At 42.9% G+C, this 17,657-nt stretch overlaps 1 protein-coding gene across 1 annotated transcript; it reads left to right on the top strand.

Annotated features, from left to right (window-relative positions):
- Positions 1-90: 90 nt before the first annotated feature.
- Positions 91-15,312, top strand: LOC308175492 (polyamine-transporting ATPase 13A3-like; the record flags this gene model as incomplete). Its single annotated transcript, XM_080551153.1, has 32 exons — positions 91-141; positions 639-812; positions 1,084-1,257; positions 1,355-1,425; positions 1,610-1,693; positions 1,909-1,978; positions 2,111-2,245; positions 2,436-2,508; positions 2,946-3,077; positions 3,714-3,881; positions 4,212-4,369; positions 4,540-4,728; positions 4,886-4,947; positions 5,221-5,371; positions 5,790-5,915; positions 6,053-6,070; positions 6,328-6,481; positions 7,269-7,389; positions 7,975-8,099; positions 8,796-8,962; positions 9,380-9,514; positions 9,904-9,983; positions 10,098-10,140; positions 10,269-10,378; positions 10,817-10,913; positions 11,041-11,113; positions 11,618-11,795; positions 12,025-12,206; positions 14,229-14,317; positions 14,445-14,525; positions 14,644-14,739; positions 15,121-15,312. 32 exons carry the CDS (start codon positions 91-93, stop codon positions 15,310-15,312), a joined length of 3,759 nt encoding a protein of 1,252 aa, XP_080407279.1.
- Positions 15,313-17,657: the final 2,345 nt, after the last annotated feature.

Below are 17,657 nucleotides of genomic sequence, written 5' to 3' on the forward strand. Positions count from 1 at the left end.
CCAAGCACAGGATCATCAGGGATGGAGAAAGGTGCTGTTCTAACATGTGACCTCTTTGTTTCAGTCGGTCCTTTGAACACTTCTGACAGGATGGAGAAGAAAGAATCGAAGATGTTCAACCAGGGCCTGGAGGAAGAGATGGTGAACATACAGATCAAAGCACTGTTCTCCCCTCCAAATTGCACTATATATCCCTAACCATAACCAATCAAATGCTCCAAATTTCCGGTCGTACCCCAATGACTAGATCGGTTCAATATGGCAAAAACATTCACTCTGCCTCCCATAAAGCATGGTGTAGTCATCACAATACAATTGATAGACATACATAATCAAATCCTTTCATATTTGTCCTGCCAACAAACTAAAAGTTGAACAGGAGTGTGTGAGAGAGAGAGAGAGAGAGAGAGAGAGAGAGAGAGAGAGAGAGAGAGAGAGAGAGCCCAGTGTGATAACTGCCATCGGGACAGTGTACATTGCGTCAAGACAGCATGACGTGGAGAATGTGTCTTGCAGTACGACCCCTTTGACCCTATCACTTCCACAATCCTTCAAAAGTGCCACCTTCCCTCTAGTGGGGGTTGTTCTCTGACCCAAATGTGTGCCCATATTCTGTATGTATATGCTCTGTGCTGTAGGAGGTGTGGGGCTATCAGCCCTGCCTGTGGAAGATGGTGCTGGTGGGCGTCGGGGCGGTGTGCAGCGGTGGTCTCCTGCTCCTGCTGCTATACTGGCTGCCAGAGTGGGGAGTGAGAGGGACCTGCACACGGACCTCCGTCGGAGAGGCCCAGACCCTGCTGCTTCGGTCCACGGTACACTCACTGGAGATCTCTCCCCTCTGACATCCTCCAACCGTTTTTTCTCTCCATTTAATGTGAAGCAAATGTATCATCTATGTAGAGCATGTCCATGTATGACATGCAAAATATTCATAAACACACAGTAATGTGGCCATTGTATCAAGACAGTATTATATTGACTGTAATGACCATCTACCGTATTGACAAGTTGGTGTGTACAATGCTATCATACTGTGTATTTACAATGTGTAAAAGTGACCTGACACAGCTCCATACTGTTCAGGATGAATTCAAGAGGTGGTTCTGGGCCAGGGTGCATGTGATGCTTGCCCCAGGGAAGAGGCCATTTGACAGTGTGGAATTCCAGACTCCATTCCATACATCCAGTGGGGATGGAGCACACATCTTTAACCAAGAGGAACAGAAGGGAACATATATCCATCTGGAACCCATACAGGTAGTTCCCTTTGATTACTTACTGTTGATTACTTATACACTGTATAGTGATGCATTGCTATCCCCTGAGCTCAAATCTTCCCCTCTCTCTTTCTTAGATACACTACTTCACCCACCACAGCACCAAATACTACTGGAATGATCTGCTACAGAACTTTGAAGTGTTTAAGTAAGAGTACCACTGCTAAAGTGCTGATTTAATGTTCTAATGTAACCATTTTGGGAGACTTTAGTAGCCACATGAATACCAGAATTCCATAGAGGTTATTCATCTGTCCAATAGAAGAGAGAGAGTTTCGGTGTGTCTGTGTGTATTACAATGGAGAAGATGACTGTGTGTGCTGCTCTTCTAGAGGTTTGGAAGATATCAGCTTGAGCTGTTCCAGCATCCAGTCTGACCACAGTACAGGTCTCAGCAAACTGCTCCAGGACTACAGGTACTACTCTACCATTCAGATACCATATAATACAGATACCACATAGACACCATACAGACACCATACAGATACCACACAGATACCATATAATACAGGTACACAATTTGTTTCTAACATTTGCCTAAACTGGTCATTCAAAACAGTACATACAGTAGTTGGCATTGAACATGTTTAGAAGCAAAGAAATGCTAATTACCTCACAATGCTTCAAATAGGAGATTGTTCTTTGAGGTGAATGAAATCGCTGTGAGGGTTCCTTCTGTGTCCAAACTACTCATAAAAGAGGTAGGCTATTGTGTATCCTACTTCTCAAGATGTCTAAAACATACTGTCCATTGTCCATTTACTTCAATGTTAGAAATTGTATAGACAGCCATATAATACTGCTTGATAATCAGTCACTGTCATTCTCCTCAGGTCCTAAATCCCTTCTACATCTTCCAGCTCTTCAGTGTCATCCTCTGGAGCACTGATCAATATTACTACTATGCAGCTGCCATCGTCTTCATGTCTATCATATCAACAGCTACTTCGCTGTACACAGTCAAAAAGGTGGGTGCAGAGCATTCCCTCCCTGAATAAGTAAAACCAGTCATGCTTGTCTTTAGGTACCTAATGTCAGATCCCTACATTTCAGATCACTTACTTTCATAAACCATGTATTGATTACCTGTGTTTGTCTGCTAGAGATGTTGTATGATTTTGTGTATCATGATTGGAAATACTCTCTTTTTTATCTCAGCAATATGTTATGCTCCATGACATGGTGGCGGCCCACAGTATTGTACGTGTTTCAGTGTGTAGAGGAAATGAAGGTATGTCATTATATCATAAGGGAGCGGGGCAGACATGATAATGTTAGAGCACTATGTGTGCTCGCTTGGTAATGAATACGTTTGCATTCAATTGGTTGCATTATCCTTTTTCTGTTGTTATGTTTGCCTTCTGAAGTACTATGCAAGTACAATGTAGTTTATCTGTGCTAATATCATCTCTCATTCTTATGTTAGTAGTGCCTCTTTATTTCTTAGTGTAGACTGTTTATTTCAATTTATTTTGGAAATGGCTGTCTTTAGATTTAGCCATTGGCACCCCGTTTTGCTTTTCTTATGGGCTAAAGTTTGATTTTCCATGATCCAAAACCTTGGAGTCTTGGTGTTGTGTTGAACATAGGAAACAAAGGAATACTGGATCAACATGTACTGGAAATAATATATATGAGTATTTTTTTCCCTTCCTTGGTTGAATCCAGAGGTTGAGGAGGCCATGTCCACAGATCTGGTCCCTGGTGATGTCGTAATCATCCAAGCCAATGGGATGATCATGCCCTGTGATGCAGCGCTGGTCCACGGAACATGCATCGTCAATGAGAGCATGCTGACAGGTGATACAAACGTTATTTTTTCTCTATATGCTAAGAACGCCTTGAACAGACAGACTGCTGGATGCAGTTGAGGTCCAGTGGACCTCCATTGTTTTCAATGGGATATGATGTACATGATTACAACACAGCAGCTGCGTTGCATGCCGCACTCACACTCCGGTGGAAGTTGGTTTAGAAGTGACTTTGTGATAGTGTACGCTAACTGCCAACACCACAACAACACTGGTTAGACTCCCAACAATGTTGGATTTTATTCAAATCCTGTTTTGGACTTTTAGATGCAGCCAGTCAATTGTTGAATGATAGAAGTGCAAACCACCTTAAATCAAGCTCTCACTCACCATGCTATGCTATGTAGGGGGAAAACTAATGTACTAAAAATGCAGCATTTCTGCCAGATAGCAAACATGTTGTCTCGGTCTGTACAAAACATAACCAATTTGCAGGCACAGGTATGTTGACACAGTCGAAAAAATTATTATTATATAATATTATTTTCCTGATTTTTAGCAATTAAATAATATTCATCACTTTGGCATTCATATTATGATAACATTCTAATCTACATATTGTGCTGTAACAAACTTTGTGTGCCTCATGATGTGCATAAGTGTCCCACGGATCCTCCATCCTCAGGAGAGAGTGTCCCTGTCACGAAGACCAGCCTGCCAAGCTCTGGAGAGGAGGGGGCCACAACCTACTGCGTGGAGGAACACAAGAGACACACACTATTCTGTGGTACCCACGTCATCCAGACTCGCTTGTACACAAGGGAACTTGTCAAGGCTGTGGTGGTTAGGACTGGTAAGACTGTTGTGTTCTTTTACATTTTTCACTTTGTACAGTGTGTGTCCATCTGGACACTAGGGGGCAGCGGAGATTAACATTCAGGCACGCAGGTGCTTATTATTTCAATAGGACATTTCTATTTAAGTTGTGTGTTTTGTTATTCCTGTGCGGTAGCTTGAGTCTCGCCAGTGGTACGTTCTCTCATGGTCCACTAGGACGTGTTGTGATATATATACCCCTCTAATGGTTCATGTGGGAGGCCTCTAACTGCATATCATCACAAAAGGAACCACAATTTTCAAGTGCTATTCAAGCTCTTATCTTCCCATATGTGTTGTCCCTCAGGCTTCTCTACAGAGAAGGGCCAGCTAGTGCGCTCCATCCTCTACCCAAAGCCCACTGACTTCAAGCTGTACAGAGATGCTTACCTCTTCCTGCTGTGCCTGGTGGCTGTGGCAGGGATCGGCTTCATCTATACTGTAGTCTTCAGTATCATAAACCAGGTACACCGTTCTGTGCTTGTCTGTACATCCATTTAAAGGGTTGATTGCATTTGTGTAGTGCCTTTTCATTGGGTGCTTAGTCATGCAGCTTGCCATTTAGAGTAAATGTCTGGTTCCTTCCCCTTTAAACTCTTGGGTTTGTTGAGCACTTTTCTTCCGTTCATTCTCAGGTTCCAGCGAAAACCATCATCATTGAGGCTCTGGACATCATCACCATCACGGTGCCCCCGGCTCTACCTGCAGCCATGACAGCGGGCATCGTCTATGCCCAGCGCAGGCTGAAACGGATGGGCATCTTCTGCATCAGCCCCCAGAGGATCAACGTGTGTGGGCAGCTCAACCTAGTCTGTTTTGATAAGGTGACCCCCATAGTGCCCCCCCGCCCCCGTGCCCAAAGCACATCAGAAAACATTATGCCAAGTGTCAGGCTGTTTCAATTGCTAGGACATACTGGGTTCCATCGTATCATTTGTAATTGAGGAGTAGTCTAGTTACTGGTGTCGCTTTCCTACATAGACTGGTACTCTCACTGAAGATGGCTTGGATCTTTGGCGTATCCAGAGAGTTGAAAATGGCAGGTGAGAAGGACATGCAGTGTCCATGTTTTTGCATTTGTAAATGTTTGTCTGCAAGGGGAGTTTTTTTCTGGGCATGGGAGACTACAGCAAAAAGCAAACCATCATTTGGGTTTATTTACTTTAGCGGAGCCTACACTAGCATTAGCATCACTGGGTTAAAAAGGGAAAAATGACTCAAGTGTGATTCTGTATTCTTGTGATTTTTTAATTTAGGTGACCTATCCTTAAGTCACACTCAGTATCACTCAACCTTTCTTTTCCCCCTTCCTTCAGTTTCTTCCCTTCAGAGAATGACCCTGAGAAAGAGAGCCTGGTCAAGTCTAGGTTTGTAGCTTGCATGGCAACTTGCCACGAACTGACTAAGAGTGAGGGAGAACTTTCCGGAGACCCACTGGACCTCAAGATGTTCAATGCTACCGGCTGGGTTAGTCTGTCTCAATGCCATTTCTGTTCTTTTATGGATCTTATACTTATACTATAGTCACATGCCTATAAACCTTAATACAAGAATGACATCCAACATCCAAACTTTCACACTACCAAGTATGAACTGATGTATTGGCCATGCATACTAAGGTAAAGTGCTAGTGTGGGTATTGATTGACACATAAATGTCATTCCCCTCCATTTGTCTGTATACCATACATTTTTTGTGCACAGGAACGCTACGTTGTTGTTGCTTTGTGACAGCACCAAGCCAGCACCTAGTTGCCTAAAACATAAGCAGACAGGTACCCAGGCTAACTCCATCAGGTCAAAAAGGGGCGGTTGGTTCTCGATGGAGAGTTGAGACCTGACATGTTATTGACATGTTACTCAACACCAATAATTGCGATGTATAGATCCTGGAGGAGCCCACAGAGGAGGAAACAGCTCTCCACAATCCCATAATGCCCACTGTTGTGCGGCCACCCAAGCAAATTCTCCCTGAGATCCACCAGAGTGTCAATCACCTAGCCCAGAACATGGTATACTATGGACATACTCTTATACCTCTTAAACCTCCAAATATATGTGTGCCTAACTCATTACATAGTCTGAACTGAGTATACAATATTCATATACCGAGGAGGTTTTAAATGCAAACCTTCTATTTCCTTTCCAGGAGCTATTTGAGTTGTCGGTAAGTAGTCTGGGGCTTTTTCCTCCTGTATCTTTTTTAGATGTATAGAGACAGAAGGAGAGTCAGCCTTTTACACATGTTTCCTTATGGTTATAATTCATCTTGAAGACAACATGCCTGGTTAGAACCTGCTTAGATTTGTGATTACCTCAAGAAATGAAGTAAGAATGCATTTGAAGGAATTGAGACTTGGACTGACAGATTGACCTGTTGGTTGACTTAGTGGTTCTCATCTTGTCTTCCTGTCTTTCCTCCAGCAGTCCTATGAGATTGGGATAGTTCGCCAGTTCCCGTTCTCCTCGGTGCTCCAGAGGATGAGTGTGGTGGTCAGGAGGCTCGGGGAGAAACACATGGACTCCTACCTCAAGGGGGCACCAGAGGTTGTGTCCAGCCTCTGCAGAGAGGAGACAGGTCAGCCATCTACTAAACCCCTGAATAGAGGTTGTAACGGGCCTAACATTTCAAGCCCAGTCTGTGGATGTGACACCCTAGCCCAACAGAGGAGAAAACTGCTCACTAGGAAGAGTGGAGAGAGAGAGACTGCTTGAATACTCACCTTAGTTACTTACTATCAAGAACTGTATTTACTGCACCTGACGTTTTCTGGAAATATAGAAGGTTTTTCATTGATGCCAATAGTTCTCTATATAAAAAAAGGCTTCACACTTTCATGCCAGAGAGCATGACAGGGGAGAGGCAGATTAGGGAATTGGAAATGTTTATACAATTTTAACGCTACCTGGAAACACAATTTACTAGGACTGATAGAAATAGCGAGAGAATGTAAAAAGGTGCTCAAATACCAAACTAAATGATACTCATTATTTCTGCAGGCAATGTATTACAGTGCCCTGTGTAAACAATGGGACAGTAAAGCATTTTATTTTTCATAAAAAAAAAAAAAAAACTAATTTTAATATTTGTTCTATTTATTATGAAGTTAAAGTAGAGACTCAACTTTTATTTGAGGGTATTTGTGTACGATTATTAATTATAATTATACTATATGTAACTATATTATAACATGTCTGGATATAAGATTGGGCAGGTGTAAGGAATATAGTTGTATTGCATTGCATTATGCAGACTGATGGAATTTTTTGTCATGTTTTTGCTTAAACCTATTCCATCCTCTCAGATCTACCCAAGTGCCCTTACAGTGTTGATTTATTCTGCTCCATCTCTCTCTCCCCTGTAGTACCAGAGAGTTTCCCAGAGACACTGGAGGCGTACACCAGCCAAGGGTTCAGAGTGATCGCCCTGGCACATCGCCAGCTAGAGGCCAAGCTCTCCTGGTACAAAGTTCAGAACCTCAACAGGTACAGTACATATATATAAATATATAATAATATATACTATTTAGCTGACACTTTTATCCAAAGCGACTTACATTGCAGTAAGTGCATACATGTGTCAGTATATTATGGTCCCAGCGTGAATCAAACCCACAACCTAAGTGTTGAGCGGGAATCAAACCCACATCCTAAGCGTTGTTAGCGCCATGCTCTACCAACTTAGGGATAAACTCACTGGCTGCGTCAACCTCGCCTTACCTCAGCAGCACGTGTGAGTTTCATTTAGGCGCCCATGTTAACGGTATAGAGCCGCCACATAGCCCGAGTGAGAGGCGCTCTCACGCCCGCCTGATGCTGGCTCCTGCGACTCGCTCGCTACTGAGTCAATAAGGGAACAGGTGTCCAAGAGGAATCTTATCCTTTCGAGGCATTCTTGATTTTGCAATTATAATATTTATTATAATATAATATTATGCACTCAAATTAAAACAGTATTTAGAATATCTATGAGCCAGGAGAGACTGAAATCCATGGCTCAGATTTGTCTTGTGAGAATATGCATGTTTTTTGGTCCTGACATAAATCAATTCTCTTTCTTATGCCCTCCAGGGCTGTAATTGAGACCAATATGGAGTTCCTAGGACTCATAATCATGCAAAACAAGCTCAAAGAAGAGACTGCTGGGGTTTTAGCAGACTTACGACGTGCTAACATTTGCACTGTGATGGTTACAGGTAAGGCAACCTCATTCATAACAATACAAATGTTATCAGATAACAGGTTACAGATAACGTGCAGCTGTTGTTCATCTTGGAGATTTGTAAATGATCTAGCTACTTACGGCTAACTCACCCCTACTACATCTATACTGATATCAATGTAAGTGTAGCATCTTGTTTCCTCCATCTCTCTCTCTCTCTCTCTCTCTCTCTCTCTCTCTCTCTCTCCCTCTGTGTCTCTCCTCTCTGTCTCTCCTCTCTGTCTCTCTCTCTGTCTCTCTCTCTCTCTCTTTCTCTGTCTCTCTCTCTCTCCCTGTCTGTGTGTGTGTCTCTCTCTCTCCCTCCCTCTCTCTGTCTCTCTCTCTCCCTCCCTCTCCCTCCCTCTCTCTCCCTCTCTCTCTCTCTCTCCCTGTCTGTGTGTGTGTCTCTCCCTCCCTCTCTCCCTCTCTCTCTCTCCCTCTCTCTCTCTCTCTCTCTCTCCCTCTCTCTCTCTCTCTCTCTCTCTCTCCCTCTCTCTCTCTCTCTCTCTCCCTGTTTGTGTGTGTGTCTCTCTCTCTCCCTCCCTCTCCCTCCCTCTCTCTCCCTCTCTCTCTCCCTCTCCCTGTCTGTGTGTGTGTCTCTCTATCTCTCCCTCTCTCTCTCTCTCTCTCTCTCTCTCTCTCTCTCTCTCTCTCTCTCTCTCTCTCTCTCTCTCTCTCTCTCTCTCTGTAGGTGACAATATGCTGACAGCCATATCAGTAGCCAGAAACTGTGGGATGATAACCCCTCATGAGAGGGTCATCATTGCAGATGCCTTGCCTCCTAAAGAAACCCAGCCTGCCCAGATCAACTGGCATTACACAGAGAATGCCACTCAGCTGAACAAGGACAACCACACGGTGTGGGGAGAAGAGCAGTCTAGGACATCTGGATCATATTTGAGTTGTGCTTGATTTAGCTTGGAGTTTCATTTTTGGAACCTTTCTATGCATTGTACTAATCAAAACTAAATCAAAGGTTGCTCAAGTATTTGAAAGTATCTACAGTAACATACGATTTGTATGTATTTGAATTGACCCAGGTCTGGAGGATATGGACTAGATTTACTAGACACAGAGTATAAACACACATTTCTTGTTAAGCAGGTCTCCCTCGCAAAGGGATTTCATCTCAAATGACTTCTTGGTTAGGTAAATGGTGATAGAAAAACAGACTGAGTGTGTAGTGATGTTACACAGTCTCACTTTCCTTTTGGTATTAAGGTGAATGACCTGTAATGGACGCTCACGTCCTCCCTTTTCTATGTTGTTCCCAAGTCAGTGCAGATCAGCCTTGAGGATGTGGCCTATGATGAGGAGCATCCCAAGCAGCAGGACCAGCGCTATCACTTTGCCATGAGTGGCAGGTCCTTCGCCGTAATTACAGAGCACTTCCCCGACTTGGTCCAAAAGGTCAGAACTTAATTATACTTGCTTCTTTTGACTAACAGGAAATTCGGATAATAGGAAACACACATGTTTTGTTTTCATTGAGTTTTGTTCCCTATAGAAAATGATAGAAGAGCAAACAGTACTGATGTAATATTGTGGAAGTGGTGCATTACATGTAACTGTTTAGAAATGTCATTTAATTTCATTTATTATTATACAGGAAAAGTAAAAGTAACATTGCAGATGTTAAAATGTGTTACCTTTAGACTGGCCTGACTCAGTTAAAACTGGTTTGCAGCAGGTTCCTCTTCTGCAACATACAAGACAGAATCACATAAATAAAACAAAAGGTACAATCGGGAACAATCACATGACATTGTGGTGGGTGTGTGCTTTTGGTGCCGCTGTAGCTGGTGCTGTGTGCCACCGTGTTTGCCCGCATGGCTCCTGATCAGAAAACCCAGCTGGTGGAGGTCCTGCAGAGTGTCGAGTGAGTATTCTCTTCCATCACTGAACTGCACTATCAATATTATATATACTGGCACATTTCCATTGGCCAGTGAACACATTCTGTTGGTGGGCATTTCTTGTTTCGTTTCTGCAGCTACACTGTGGGGATGTGTGGAGATGGAGCTAATGACTGTGGTGTAAGTATGATGTTGTCTGATCTACTGTATGTTAGGGTTAGATTTGTTGAAGATGTGTTTCCCCAAGAGTTTACTGGGAACACAATCAGTGACATGCACCCCCCCCCCTCTCTCTCTGTCATCTCCAGGCCCTGAAGAGGGCTCACATTGGGATCTCCTTGTCAGAACTGGAGGCCTCTGTAGCCTCCCCCTTCACCTCCTCCATCTCCAACATCTCCTGTGTACCCAACCTCATCAGGTACTGTAGTATAATATCACTTAACACCATAGGCCTCGCCATCTAGAATGAACATAATGAATGTATTTTAAGAGAGAGCTTGAGTGCTCTCATTGGCAGGATATGTGGCTAAGGAGGTGTGTACAGTGTGGCTATGCCATTTAATATAGAGAACAAGACAAGACTTGGCAAATAAAGTGTATAACAAAAAGGTTTGGACAACCGGGAACAAGTTGCCAACCAATCAAAATGTTGTTATTATTATTATTATTTTAAAAACTTTTATTCAGAAAAGTTAGGTAATTAGGTAGTAGTGGGGATTACTCACCGAATCCATTGTATTGCAATATTTTGGCTTGACTAACGAGTCCGTCATTGATTTTCAAAAACGTTGACATTTATTTATATTTTTCAGAATAAAAGTCTGAACGGTCTGGATGTATATGTGTCTCTCCTCAGGGAGGGCCGTGCTGCTCTCATCACCTCCTTCTCCGTGTTCAAGTTCATGGCCTTGTACAGTATCATCCAGTACCTCAGTGTGACCCTCCTCTACTCTGTAAGTACTGCACCCAGATCAGTCAATACTTCTGTAGTAAACTTGCAGACCTCATCACTGCTGATTTGAGATCAGATGACCTTTAAAACATCTTGGGTTGTGGTTATCCTGTGTCCTTCTGTCCTAGATCCTCAGCAACCTTGGAGACTTCCAGTTCCTCTTCATTGACGTTGCCATCATTCTGATCCTCGCCTTTACAAGTGAGTCGTTGTCTCCTTCTCCTTCTTCTTCTCCTTCTTCTTCTTCTTCTTCTTCTTCTCCTTCTCCTTCTCCTTCTCCTTCTCCTTCTTCTTCTTCTTCTTCTTCTTCTACTTCTCCTTCTTCTTCTTCTTCTTCTTCTTTTTCTTCTTCTTCTTCTTCTTCTTCTTTATTAGCTTCTTTATTAGCACATAATACCACCATCAACTGAACATATACCGTATGTGCAATCAATAGATCTCTCAAATACCATGATTATATCCTACCACAGTCTACACATCACATCATACAGTGTTTTTCCTGATTCGGGTAGGCTACTGTACACGTGTCAAGAAAACATTCATGATTGGTCATAAAAAGTGCCTCTCACAATGTGCCTCGATAAAAAATCCACTCTGACAACATTGCACTGTTATAATCAAAATACCAAAAATATATTATACAATTCCCATGTATTTTCTCCAATCCCACCCCTGATTATTGCCTGTGCATGTCCCCCCCCCCAGTGAGTCTGAACCCCGCGGGGAAAGAGCTGGTGGCTCAGCGGCCCCCGTCCAGTCTGATCTCAGGACCTCTGCTGTTCTCAGTGCTGACCCAGATCCTCACCTGCCTGGCCTTCCAGGTGCTGGCCTTTCTCTGGGTCAGAGAACAGAGCTGGTACGAGAAGTGGACGGCCCACTCTGAGTGAGTACACTCTGCTGTCACTACAAGAGGCCAAATGCACAGAGGAAATTGTTTGGGATGGGAGGAATTGTATTGATTTTGTCTGCAAAAATTGGAATGGGGGAATGGAGAAAGGAACCCGAAATAATTGACACCTTAGGACAATGCCTCTTTTTTCACTCTCAATTTTTCCTGTAAGAAAACCAAAAACGTGCCTCTCTTTAACAGTGCTTAAACCTCTCTTCAACAGTGCTTGTAATATTTCCACTGGCAGTATCTCCCACGGTCTCAATCTAACATCCCACAACGACCACAAAAATATAAAAAACTATGAGAACACCACTCTCTTCTATGTGTCATCCTTCCAATACCTGGCGGTAGCCATCATCTTCTCCAAGGGCAAGCCTTTCAGACAGCCAACATACAAAAACTGTGAGTTGTAAAACTGTGAATTGTATACAGTGCCTATAGAAAGTCATCATACCCCTTCACTTTTTCCACATTTTGTTGTGTTATAGACTCATTTTAAAATGGATTATATAAAAGAAAATGTCATCAAAATGTCATCAATCCACACACAACATAACAAACTGAGCAAATGGAGAGGAACAACAGTGCTCAGGAATGCGACCCTGAGGCCTGGGGAGACTTACACAAATCTTGAACAAGTTGGATGGTGGAGAGGAAAAAGCACAGTCGATGGGACAACATCATCTCAGTCACTCTACAAAATTGATCTATAACCAAGTGGCCAAAGATAATCCCTTAATGGAAAAATAATCTATCTCATATCCATAATTGTGTTTGCAACAATGGAATGGAATGGAATGGAATGGAATGGACTTTATTTGTCATTGCTACAGTACAGGTACCAAACAACGAAATTTAGGAGGGGTGGCTCCCCTGGTGTTTAGGAAAGGAAAAAGAAAACACATTTTAGAAAGAGCATAGATGCATAAAATCACAAGAAGGTAAGGAGCTGGTTTACATCAATAAAGGCTATGTACACAATCCACTGTACTATACTGCACAGATAGTCAACTAGGGTTGTCATATTGCACAAAAAGTATTTTTTCACATTATTTTAAAGTGTCACAGTTTGCAGGCTTGAAAATGTACATGTTTGTGCCTCAGCACTAGCTGCCATACAATCCGTCCGGACTGTCCTGGGCCCAGAACTTAGGCCTTTTCTGTGTTCAGGGCCTTGACGGCCCTGTGGTAGAAGCTGTTCTTCAGTCTGTTTGTCTTAGCGGCCGGGGTCCTGTACCTCCTGTTCGAGGGCAGCTTGACAAAGTGTTCGTGCCCAGGGTGGGTCGGGTCCTTGGAGATCTTGGAGGCCCTCCTGAGACAGCGTGTTTTGTACAGCTCCTCCAGAGAGGGGAGGGGGGCGCCGGTGATCTTCTGTGCTGTTCTCACGACTCTCTGTAGCTCGTTTCTCTCCGCTGTTGTGCAGCTGTGGAACCAGTTGGAGATGCCGAAGGTGAGGATGCTCTCCACTGCGCCGTGGTAGAAGGCCACCAGTATCTCCTGCTTGTTGTGTTGTTTCCTGAGGCATCTCAGGGTGTATAGCCGCTGTTGTGCCCTCTTGATGGTGTGAATTCAAGTGATACAGCAAATAAAGTGGCTGGAAATGTGTTTATTTGTTTTTACTATAAAGAATTAAGTTTAGTGCAAATAGAGCACATCTGCACCATCTCTCGTGTGAAGAATAGTGGTAGCTGCAGGGTAGTTATGGGTATATTTGTCACTGGCATGGACTGAGTTTGTCAGTATCAAGAGAAAATTATAAGAGAGAGACCCTATAAAAACAAAGATATTGATTCCAAAATTACATAAACTATTATCCTTGCATGAAGATGAACTCAGTTCAACTTATTGCGTGATTTGTTGATGACATTTTTTGCATTTTAGCTAATTTTCAGAGTGGGTATGAGTACTTATCCAATGAGGTATTTCTGTGTTTCAATTTTAATAACATCTTTCTAAAAGCTTGTTTTCACTTTGTCATTATTGGGTATTGTGTGTGTATTGATGACAATTTTTATTTTATTTAATCAATTTTAAATTGAGTCTATAACACAACAAAATGTGGAAAAAGTGAAGGGGTGTGATGACTTTCTGTAGGCATTGTATGAATCCCCACACAGCAACTACATGTACATTTGAGAGCCCATTGTGTTGTAGGAGTACAGTAGTAACTATGGATTCTAAGAGTCACAGTGGTCGATGATATGTACCGTAGATAGATATGTAGCCTAATACAGAAGTGAAATTATACACAAGTTAGCATAATATTGTTGCATTAGAAGTAATGAAGTAGAGGGACCCTGTCAGCATGCCACAAATGTATCATTTGGGCAAACCACCACTGATTCATCAGTTACTTCAGTTAAATCACCAAGCGTGGAAGCAGAATGACTGGATGTCATTTTGTTCTCTATCATGTGTCACTAGGGCCGTTTATGCTGTCCTGTCTGGGCCTATACCTCTTTCTCTTCCTCATCGTGCTGTATCCTGTGCCTGCGATTGACCGCTTCCTTGAGGTGAGTGATACACAGAACAACCACCATTGCTCCACACGATTCGATGATTTCCCGACCTGTGATGAGTTGGTTCTGAAGCCGTCTATCTAGCGAGCTAACTCCATCCCACTGCACTTTCTCCCCTCAGATTGTGTGTGTTCCCCATGAATGGCGCATCACAGTGGTCATCATCGTCATGGTGAATGCAGCTGTGTCTGTCCTACTGGAGGTATGTGACAGGGCCTTGTGAGGAAGTTCATTGTCTTTGCTCATAACCTGATCAACCCATATTACTATATGATCAGCAGCCAACTTGTTTTCCTCCTGCACAATGAAACCTCCCGTAGACTTTGGTCCTTGACATCATCTTATGGAGGTTGGTGTTCAGCCGAGACAAGCAGCAGGGCAGCCATGACACGGCCTCCGCTGCTCACACACCTCAGGTTGGGCATATTTACCCCTTTCTGTCCTTTTGTGGTTAGCTTCTTTCATTTCCTGCTCTGCCTCCCCTCCCACAATGCATGCAGTTCAGCTGGTTTTATTTCACATTTGTTTTAGTTTTTTGATGATTCTGAAATTAAGTAAAAGGTAAAGCAAGTGATGCTTACAGTGGTTCACAGCTCATCCATCGCTGCTAAAGCATTCAAAGTCATTGATCACCTACGCCTAAATGATTGGAATAGATCTTTGCCAGGAATCCATCAATTATCATAAACCCATTTCAATTGCAACAAATATGACATTCAGAAGCAATTGAAAAAAACAACCATTAACGGCGTGTATGTTTTCTCTTCAATGTATGCGTGTGTGTGTGCTGTTCCCAGTCGGCCAACGATCGCTGGGGCTCGGCGTTCCTCTCTTGGCTCTTCTGTCAGAGGTGGAGGAGGAACACCCCGCGGGCGCGTTATGTACACCTGGCCCAGGAGCTGCAGGAGGACCCCGACTGGCCCCCCAGACCCACCACCATCACCTACGCCAGCCTTACCCCCCACCACCACCACGCCGCGGTCATGTGACAAGAAGAAGACCGCACCCCAGGGCCTCTCTAAGCACATGCTCATGATGGCCTCGTCACATCCACTACCCAGTCTGCTGTGAACCTTGTGAACTACTGTACGGATTATTGGACCCAACCGCCCCAAGCCCAATGTGCCAAACCAACCACCTCACAGGACTAAAACATTAACCATGACTTGCAATTCAACACCAGCATGGATACTTGACAAGTCTGTCTCCTGGACCAAAACTGCACCACTGAGACCTGTCCCTATGTGGGCTGGCCACTCACTCTACGTTTTGCTGTCTGAGCCATAGTGAACAGAGTCAGAGAAGATAGTGCCATTACCTAGTGGGCAATGTAGAGGGCTTCCACTCATGACTGGTTGATCCCTTTATATTCATCTTGACAAAGACTAAGAACAATGAAATCTTCCACTAACAGTTTCTCGCCTGTCTTGATTGCTGCTGTAACGTGTGCCAATGTCAAGAGAGAAAGGGTGTGTTACTGTAACAGGACCTTATTGAGAAATAGAGAAACTAATCTCTTATTAACACACCCAAATGCTTCTATGCTAATTATGAATGTCATGAGTGGTACTAATGTATTTGACAATATTCAATAACATTCCAATGCCCTGCAGGCTATTTGAGGTTGGCCACTGCCTCTCTTCCCTACTCCATGCTGCCTCCACCACACTATACTGTTCCCTCACCCACACACTGCATACACCACTGACCCTATATACTTCCACACCCCACACAATTCTGTCTATAGCTTTATGTAGTTTAAATAAACATTACATTTGCTTTTGATTCATGCATGGTCTCCACTGATGTGTGTCCATGTTGTGACAAAAGTTATCTTTTTATCCTACTTGTTGATCTGTGCCTAAACTGAGTTGATCAATGGACTCAATTATTTGTAATGATTACTTGATTTTGGTAACATTCTTAATATATGTAAGCCATTACCTTAATGATGCTTTTATCAAAGGGAATAATTGTAAATGTTTTTAATTGTTATTTGTATTCTATGAGAATAACAGCTGAATTTAACATCTGCTTTTTATTCAATTTGTACAGTACATTGTTTACAACTGATCCATCCCCTATTTTGTCCAGCATACATCCAAGATTGTTGAAATGCACACTCTAAACCTTTGTCATCAATATGTTTATATCCATGGAAATGTCTTACCAAAATGTTTAAAGGCGATACTGTTAGTTGGAACCACAAAAACATAACATCAATCCTGTGGCTTCTATGTGCTTGAAATGTTGCTGCCCCCATATGTGGTGTTTGTTGTAGCCCCTTCAACCACCTCAGCTTGCTTACGTGTGTTTTTTGTCAAGTGTGATGTTGGGGTACCTTGTCTCAGCCACGTGTTCTTAGAATATTTAAATGTTTTATTTTAACTAATGACGTTACTTTTCAGGATGCCATGTTGCAACTGGCCGGGGACTTCAGCTGAAAATTAGCCGACTAGGCTAAAGCTGCCTTTTTTACTGTATTTTATATGGTTCATGTATTTGGATTGTCCTCGATATAATAAACTAATAAACTAAACTAAATAATACAACTTATTTTCAAGGGTACATTCATTTAAAAAAAATGTAATGGTTGTTTGCTTTCAATTCCTATCCATTGTAATAGACTCAGACTTTAGATATTTGCTGAAAATGTCAACAAATACCTGTGTTCGTTCTGCAGAGAGGAATGCATTCTCCGATTCACAGGACCGTAACTCCCTATTACATTTCCTAATAAATGTGGATATTAAACCACTCCTTCCCTTGGACGTCGTGGGGGGCTGACCCCAGTCACACTTGTTTCAGCCTCGTCTTACTGATCAATTATGAGCTTTCCCAGCCTCCTGGTTGCCTGGCATATGGGCGCTTTAACCTACCTACCTACTTACCTACCGTCAAAAGATATGATACACATACAACAACGAAGCCTTTTCACCTTCTCAAACTGCAGGAAGTAGTAGGGGTCATCCTCGATGATAAGGAGGTCGTATTGTCTCGCAAGCTATCAAAACCAGAACAAAAAAAAGTTCATTAAATTCGGGTTAGGAAACAGACCATTGGGGAAATCAATCCCATCTACAGTGGCACGGATATATAACAAGCATGACACTTTCAGATTTGGTTCCCTCCCCTATGCATGAGTCAGTGTTCCTACAGTGGATATTATAGCATAGCATAGTGTACAGCACAGTGTTTTATTGTATAGTATAGTAGATAGTGTACATAGCCTTATTTATGTAAACCAGCTCTTTTCTCTTTTTGTTTTATCCTTGGCTCTCTTGTTTTTAGTCTTTTTTTCCAAGCACCAGGGGAGCCCCCCCTCCTAAATTTC

This window comes from Nansenia antarctica (assembly GCF_963989245.1).
Source record: "Nansenia antarctica genome assembly, contig: SCAFFOLD_132, whole genome shotgun sequence".
Taxonomy (NCBI): Eukaryota; Metazoa; Chordata; class Actinopteri; order Argentiniformes; family Microstomatidae; genus Nansenia; species Nansenia antarctica.